The sequence below is a fragment of the Pagrus pagrus genome (genome assembly GCF_965226575.1).
Source record: "Pagrus pagrus genome assembly, chromosome: 22".
Classification (NCBI taxonomy): Eukaryota; Metazoa; Chordata; class Actinopteri; order Spariformes; family Sparidae; genus Pagrus; species Pagrus pagrus.
Genome location: NC_140204.1, coordinates 2,567,611 through 2,576,719, shown reverse-complemented (window position 1 = coordinate 2,576,719; position 9,109 = coordinate 2,567,611). Strand labels below are relative to the sequence as shown.

General features: G+C 37.7%; 1 protein-coding gene across 1 annotated transcript; it reads right to left on the bottom strand.

The window, feature by feature from the left end:
- Nucleotides 1–4,043: 4,043 nt before the first annotated feature.
- On the bottom strand, nt 4,044–7,587 carry LOC311251849 (low affinity immunoglobulin gamma Fc region receptor III-A-like; the record flags this gene model as incomplete). The annotated part of the gene is made up of 7 exons (XM_084344494.1): nt 4,044–4,128; nt 4,494–4,628; nt 4,794–5,036; nt 5,299–5,544; nt 6,404–6,649; nt 6,962–7,006; nt 7,557–7,587. The coding sequence occupies 7 exons, from the start codon at nt 7,585–7,587 to the stop codon at nt 4,121–4,123; spliced, it is 954 nt and encodes a 317-aa protein (XP_084200620.1). The 3' UTR covers nt 4,044–4,120.
- Nucleotides 7,588–9,109: the final 1,522 nt, after the last annotated feature.

Here is a 9,109-nt window from a genome sequence, read left to right as displayed (position 1 = left end):
TATATGTCAGTAGCTCAAGGATTTAGCATATTTTTTAGCCTTGAGGTGAATAGCGACACACTGATGTCTTAATTGGTGGAGACTGTGGCACGATTTGATTTATTTCTGAGTAAATGAATGAGGAGGCCCAACCACTGTGGCTGAACTGGCACAGAACTGTATCACATAGATTATTTTAACCATGCTCTGGTTTAATACATAGTTAAACTGATCTTTACCTTTGTGTTTCAGGCAGTGAAGTATTCCCACCAACAACAACAGCACAGCCACAGATGAAATGGTGAAAACCACTGGTAGAAGGATAGGGACCTGAGGGGACTCGATGGTTGAAGGAGTCTCTGAACTCTCTTGAATCTCTTCAGGTGGTAAAGTAATACGTGCTGTAACACGAGACAAAATGGTGTGAACATTTAAACAGTAAGTAATATATGACATAATATCAGTTCGGAAAGGGTTAATCCTCTGAGGAGCTCCTCCGACTCCCCTGTATAGCACCCAACTCAGAACGAAATGTCAGCATGTCTCTTTTATTTTAAGAAACTAGCCTTGCCTCCTAAAAAGAAAACTAAATTATTAAATCAACCTAAAAAGACTTGTGTGCAACCATCCTCATGGCTCCGGGCATGAAGACGTAAGTGTAAAGACATAAAACCATCACCAGAAATATCCACCTCATCACAGTGCTGGATGAAAAGTCGGGTATCACCTAAGTTATGAGGCTTATTAGGATTTGTCCTCTGGGCAACATGAATCAATCCACTAGTTGTTGACATATTTCAGTGTAGTCCAAAGGGGTGGACCCACCAACATTGTTAAAATGGCCAAAATAACCATGTTTATTTGATCTATTATTGTAATTGTCGTTACTTTGACACTATATTTTATATGCAGTCGAGACAGATGTTAATATTAATTACACAACATCTTGACTTTTGCCATTTTCAACTTCTGACAACAAAAAGCTTGGTCTTTTGACAGATTTTTTTTGTTGGTGTTTTGTTTGAAAACAGGTCATCTCACCTCCGACAGCCAGCCAGCTCTCTGCTGATTCTCCAACTCCAGAGATGGTACACTTATAGAGTCCTTCATCAGATTTAGAGACACTGATGATGGTGTAGGTCCCTTTATATCCAGTCGCAATCAAGACACCATCTTTGTAGAAGTCAGCTGAAGGGTCAGAGGTCTTTTTGTGTGTGCAATTCATAATCAAGTTGTCTCCATCCATCACAGGCAGAGCAGGACTCTCCAGGATCACATCACCATCTAACCGACATGAAAACATGATTTTGATATGCAATTGTTTACTGTTATCTTATCTATTGGGCATATTTTCAGGGAAAAAAATAGTTTCTGGAGCAAGTTCTTGCCAATTCTCACAGATCAAATGTAGATTATTAAAATACATTTTAAGGCTTACATCTTCAACAGGCTTCAACATATGTTAGTATTTATTTTTTTTTTTTTACAAAAAACAGCAGTTAAACAATTGTTTCATTTTTTTTCTCCAGAGATACCCAAAATGTTGTAATGTAGAGAAAATAACCCTTTATAAAATTAAGATGCGTGCTATGCCACAACAGTCTAAATCTTTCTCTACGGTAGCCTAGTTAATAAATACCAGTGACTGTGATGTTGACGCTGTTGCTTCTTTCCCCCTCTTCATTTCCACACCAGTATTCTCCACTGTCTGATGTAGAGTGAAGTTTAACGGTGATGGATCCTGTTGATGTTTCCAGTAGTTGAGTTGTATTTGTTGAATCCTTCTTCAGCTTCCACATCACTCTACATTCAGGTGAGCAGTCCAAATGTTCACACTTTACAGAGCTTGGACTATATTCAAAGAACTGCAGTCTGTTTGGTTCAATACGAGGAAAAGCTGCGTCTGCGACAGAGACAAAGAAAAAGGAAGATAAAGAGGTATTTACCCAAACCTGTTATTTGAAAAACATGAAGCACACATTAAACAAAGTCACTGATTGTAGTTTAAAAGCAGATCTAACTGATACACTCCTGCCTTGATGTAACAGGCAACCACGGTCATGCATTTACCTAAAAAGAAATAATGAGGCAACCTTGTGGAAATATCAGGCTGGTGTTTAAATAACAACAGTAAGGAAATGCAGAAATGAGTTGAATAATACGTACCCAGTTTGTGAGCATAGGAACAGTTCTGAACTTGTGCAGCAAGCAGCAGAAACACAGTGATCACTAGAGAGAAACATATTAGAGCTTAATACCAGAAACAAATGATTTCAGAACTATTTTGTCTGTTAAATAAAACATTTACATAACAATCAGAGGAACAATCGTGTGTCTGTCATCGTGCTGTGATGCCTGACATTTTCACTTCTATGACTTGATCTTTATGAAAAGTAACATAATGTCACATTCAGCTACACTTTGAGCTTTTGTGAAACTTGAACTCAGTAGTTTTATCATTAAATTATAAAATAAAATAGTCCATAAAAGGATTCTCAAAAAATGTATAAGTAAAATCAAATGCATCAATTATATTAGCCTACTTGGACTTTGTGCCTAGAATGATGTAACACAACTCTCATGAGTTTGATGACATAATAAGATCACATTTATTCTGTCTGCCTCACACAGAATGCAGTTTGGTAATTTAATTAATGTCACATAAAACGACAGCAGATGTGACAAAATACAAATGTAACCACCTCTTTATCTTGCAAGAAATAATTTGTCTTTTAGTCTAAAAGACATTAAAAATGAGTCATGCTCTGCCTTTTTTATGCCAGAAACAACAAAAATCACAAAGTAAATCACATTACAGTCTACAAGTAATGTCTTCTGCTCAAATATATTTAATATTAAACGATTTGTTAATTCATATACTGAAGATTATAATGTGATTGAGAACTACATAATTTAATTTGTCTGTACTCACACAGTCGGGTGCAGAGAGCTGTAGCCTCCATGTTGTCTTGCTGCTGACTGAACATCAGACTGGAACATTTTCTTAATCCCTCCCCTTCCTGATTCACTTTCTAGAAAAAAAATACTAGTTGTGATGTTATTATTGGTGTGCATTCAGAACCAACAGCTCCACAGAGGATGCCTTATCCATTGCCCTCCATGCATCTTCACACGCTTTGAAAATAAGAACTACAGCAGAATGCTGTTAGTTGACTTCAGCTCAGTATTTAATACGATCTCACCCATGAAACTTAAAATATAACAACTGCACTTGAGTACATAAGCAGACCCCAGACAGTTCAGCTTGTCTGTCATGCCTCTTCTACATTAATGCTCAACGCCGGAGCCCCCCAGGCCTGTGCACCCAGCCCCTCCTGTTCACACTGTACACCCATGACTGCACTATCAGACATGAAGAGAACGCTGTTGTTTAGTACGTGGATGACACCAGCATCCTCGGCCACATTATAACATCAGGAGAAAAACAACAATCTTGCACAGTGGTGCACAGAGAACAATCTAATGCTCAGCGTCACTAAAACCAAGGAGACTCACCCTTGCCTTGCAGACCTTACTTCTTAGTGAGTAACCTGACCTGAAGCCACAGGCTCTTTTCACACAGATGCAGAGACAGTGTGGTTAATCTGCACAGCGCTAAAGAGACGTGTACTGTGGCCAGAGTGGATTGAAGGTATGTAGACACTCGTGTTTAAAAAAAGAGATAGAGACAGAGAAGTGCACATTGTAGAGAGGCCATGTGGTTTGAAAACTGATATCTTAACTGTCTTCACCTCTGAGAAACGTGTTCTCATGATGCACAAATCTACTTATAGGCTTTATTAAAATATCACACGATGTCAAACATCAGTCAAGGGAGTGATACACTCACAGAAGACAGCAGATCCCACTCAAAAGATTCGCACACACATTCACAGTACTCACTTTTATCAGATTCCCTTTATGTCCTGATCACTAACCAAGACATAAAACATGCAAACATCTGAAAATAACACATCAAACAAATACAACTTATAATGTAACAGCGTTGAAAGTTGTTTTTATAAAACACATCCTGGATTATTATTAAAAAGTTGTAACTGACTGGATAAGGAAACAACATGTTACATGTTTGTGTGATCAGTTTTAGTTGGAGGTCATCTCAGCTTCTCCTCTGTCCATCTTAGTCATCTGTAGAAAGTACAGCAGAAAAAACAAACATGTTTACATTGTTTACACACTGAACAAGATGTTATTGATGATGAGATGTATTATTATTCTGTATAATTTAAGTTGAGTTTTTTCTGCTGGTTTATTTCATCTATGGTAGCTTGAAGATTAATTTGCTGATGAAAATTTACTCTGCTTTATCACCAGGCTACCTCAGACCTACAGATGTGTGTCTCTACCAGTGTGTTGAACAAATCGATGATTGGATTACATCATTTCTTCAACCAAACACACAAAAATGATTCGGTGCAAATGCAAGGCAGCAAATGTGTGAAAATGTTTCCATCATTTTATATTTTTTTAATTAATTTTTGACGTATTTTTACCTTGATGAGAGTGGCATTTCGTCAACACCAACAGCAGCAGAGCCACTAATACAATGGTGGCAACAGTCCTGATGAGGAGGTAGAGGAGAACAGGAAGTTGGTCAGAACAAAAGGGAATATTCTCTTTTGGACAATCTGGAAAGATAACAGAAATTATTTGTTATGATATAATCAAACAAGCCTCAGAGTTTAAAAAAATACATTCAAAATGAAAAAAAATTGTGTGCTATCACAAAAAGTAACATGTATCTTAAAGTTATACATTGAGTTAAGATATTAAACATTTGAACTGTATCTGACCTCTGACAGCCAGCCAGCTGTCTGGTGATTCTCCAGCTCCAAATATGTTGCACTTGTAACGCCCCTCATCAGACTTGGAGACACCGTGGATGGTCAGGTTCCCATTTAAGCTGTTTCCAATAAAGAGTCCATCTTTATAGAAATCAGCTGTGACGCTGGTCGTCATCTTGTTCATGCAGCGTACGGTCAAATTGTCTCCTTCCATCACAGGAAGGACAGGACTCTCCAGGATCACAGCACTAACTGATTAATGTGTTTCATAAAAAAAGTTAATTAGAAAAACAATTTATCAAACAAGAACAAAAAAGTATCCCTCTTTTTAGTTTCCCATTTGAAACTATGCTCCAAAATGTCATTGTATTGTCAAAATGATTGAAGGAATTCACCTTCATCCATGTTTAATTCATTTATTCTTTTTAATTTGGTCTTAATTGATGAAAGGCCTTCAGATGATGCAGCTAACTGTAGTATCATTTATTATCTGCATAAAACTAATGTGTCGCACCTCTGACAGTCAGCCAGCTCTCAGCCGATTCACCAACTCCAGAGATGCTGCACTTGTAGGGTCCTTCATCAAACTTGGAAACACTGGGGACGGTCATGTCTCCCTGATAGCCGGTCCCGATATGGACGCCATGCTTGTAGAAATCAGCTATGTTATTTGTGGGATTGTTCTTCTTTCTGCAGCGGAGAGTCACAGCGTTTCCCTCAATCACAGGGTAGACGGGAATCTCCAGGATCACAGCACCAGCTGATCAACATATGGAAAACATATTTCATTATTGTGGTCAGGTTTGTCACAAATCAAAAATACATCCATTACTGCCACATCTGCATGCATGATCTAATATCACCATGTTGGCTTTGATCCTGGAACATAAATAATGTTGCCTCAGGACCATCACTAACTGACCAATCACGTCTTTCTACATAATGGCAAAGCTTTGCATCGAGGGGAAAAATATGGACATGGGAGAAGTTATGATTTCAAACGCATGTTTAACATTGTGAGAGGGTTTATTTCATCCCAAAGCATCTGTTACTAAACCTGACCAACCAAAATGTTTTGTTGCCCAAACCTAAAAATAATGAATATACATTTTGACAGTAAGTCGGCCATAAACTGATACGTATTTAAAATTGTGACTTGCATATATTACTTTGAAAATGTATGATAATATTTTGTAGTGACTGTACTAACAGTACATTACAGACAGTTCTTATAATTCAATATAGAGAGAGAATATTTCATTTGTTATAGTCAGGTTCATTGCAAGGTAATTATTAAATATATATTCCAATACATATGAAGGTGACTCTAATTTCAAACATTAACATGAATCAACTCTTCATATCAGTGTACTATGTAATTACATGGTAAGAATATTGTCATAACACTGTTTTATTGACACAAAAACACCTTTAACATCAATATATTATATCTACACATATGGAAAATATATCTCCATTACATAAGGGGTGATTGGCGTTACAGTGAGTTGTCGAACTATATTTTGTATAGTGGCCCACCATATCATGCTGACCACAGAATTGTTGAATCATAGAAAACATCTATTTTTGTCCATGGCTACTTTTTAAAACCCCCTCACCTCTGACAGCCAGCCGGCTCTCTGGTGACTCTGCAGCTCCAGAGGTGTTACACTTGTAGAGTCCCTCGTCAGACTTGGAAACACTGTGGATGATCAGAGTTCCAGTGTCACTGCTCCTGACGAGGACGCCGTCCTTAAAGAAATCAGCTGTGAGGCTGAATGAAGCCATCTTGTTTCTGCAGCGCAGAGTCACAGTGTCTCCTTCAATCACAGGAACAGCAGGACTCTCCAGGATCACAGAACCAGCTGACCAACACATTAACAAAAGTCGCATGAGACAAAGCTCGATGTATTTAAAACTCAAAACGAATACAGACATGACAGGCATGAGACAGGATGAAAAAAAAAAATCGTAGTGTCATGGCGACAACTGGTCCTTTTTTCCCACGGTGAACTACTTCTTTAAGGTTTGGAAAGATTGAGATTCACCATTAAACCAGGACTACGATCTTTTGTGCCAAACTATTTTAAAATGATTTACATTTAATGTGGAGCAGATGTTTTTTTAACATAATTTCCTTGAACTTTGTTCAGTGATGCAGTTTATTATCTACTCACCGGCTCTTTGAACTTCTGCAAGAAGCAGCCACAACACGTTCATCACTGGAGAGAAAGAGGTAGAAAACTTTGTGTCAATGTAAGTAAATGAAAAAGAGGAACTAAAGTTGAAGCCCAAAGAGACTTCATGTTTTGTCAGAAACATTTCGTGTTAGCCATCTCAGCCACTGTGATAAACTTATTAGTTGTGTACATATGAATGTAAATTGATATTTAAAGTAACAACTAAGTCAATATTTCCTTTGAAATGTAGAGGTGTTAAGTTGCACAAATATGGACAAATTCCTAAAAAGTTCACTTAAGCATATAAACACAGCCAGTAAATGACTGTATGATGTAACTAAACGAAGAAAACAAAGGTTTTTGAGTTGTGTTTGGTTAATGAGGACTTTATCTGAGCCTCAGTTCATTACAGTGCACGACACATTATCATTACACAGACCATTACTTCTTAACTTTGGCCCAAAGGACATCAAAATATGACAACAATATCCTCAGCTCATCAACATAACTATATCTTAAACATCTGCCCGCTCATGTAGTTTTACTGATCCTATCACTGATAATACTTTCAACAGGGAGACTCAGTACTCACATAGTCTGATGCAGAGAGCTGTGGCCTCCATGTTGTCTTCCTATTGATAGTCTGACTGAGGTGCAGCTCAAGTGAAATGTGTGAGACCCTCCTCCAAACCTAAACCCTCCCTCTGCAGCTCGTCTCTGGTGTTCAGACGATGGTTAGCTGGTCTGTGCTCAGATCTGATCCTACAGCTGTTTCTGGGTCAAAACCTCCTCCAAAGACTTTTCACCTCATTCTGTCTCTGTCCAGATGTTAAGAGGTTCCTAAACATGAAATTATAAGTCATTTATTTTATCTCTCTAAATAACTTCATTGTATTTCTTACACTAACTCATTTCCTGATTGGTTCATGAACACTCTCGTGAGAAAGAAGCTCTATTCTGCCCTCTGCTGCAGCTCAGCCACCATCACAGATATTCATGTTTACTGATGAATTAATCACTGAAACATGTCTTTAGATAAAAAGGCTCTACATCATTAATGCTCCTTTAAAGCCGACTCATATGTTCAAAGAACAATATCAACCTTCTGACCAGAAACTCTCAAAACAGATGATCATACCTGCTCACATCTGTCTCTGGGTTGGGTTGGCACACGTCGTCCCACAAGAAACTAAGACACTCCCATTTCATATATGTGTCAGTGATAACAGTGTTCACATCCCAAGAGTTTACACCTGAGCTAGATGGACTGCAGCTGCAACAGGTACGTTCTGCAGGCTTATATAATCTATAATTTGTATATTTATAGAATATTTTACAGGTTATTTTAGGTTGTTGGTCAAAGTTTGTTGCTGAGTTGTAAACTGTTGGTGCCTGTTGTGTTTATATTTCCCAATATGTTCCAAAAATCAAGTTAAACTTAAACAACGAAGGCCAAACTGTTGATACAAACCCTGCAGAGCTTCAAGCTGAACCTTACACTTCAATAAATGTATTTGAGTTAAATCTGCAATCTTTAAACTAATTTGCTGTCAGACGTACATGTTGTCCTCACCCAATGTAATGCTTTATTCAGACAATAAAACAATATTTTTTAAAATAATTTGTTATTCTGATTAATGTTTCAGAGGCCCAGGATGTGTTACCTAAAAGATGGACCATGTTTTAAATCTTCACATGCTTGTTTTACTGCTGGTCCTTCCTCAAGCGCCCTGTGTTAAAGGTAACTTACTGCATACAAACACATACAGTAAGAAACAGCTTAATGAAAGTTAAAGTACATGAAATGATTTCATTTTAATATCTAACATGAACTGACATCACAGTAAAGTGAAGAAAGTAGTCACTGTTTTTAGATCCGACTTGTTGAAACACACCCATGCAAATTTTAACTGTTGCGCACTCTTCAGCAGGTGTTTTGACTGAACATTATACTATCTATCTTGATCCTGCAGTCTTTACATGAAGCTAAATAGTCTGGACCCAAGAAGACACTCAGGAGGCAGGCGGGGTAAAGAAAAAAAAGAGATTCTTATGACAAAAGCTGAAACCAAGATCTGAAAAAATACAACATAGAAAGCCGAAACACAAAAGCTAAACAGAGTTTAAACCAGGAAAAACACAGAC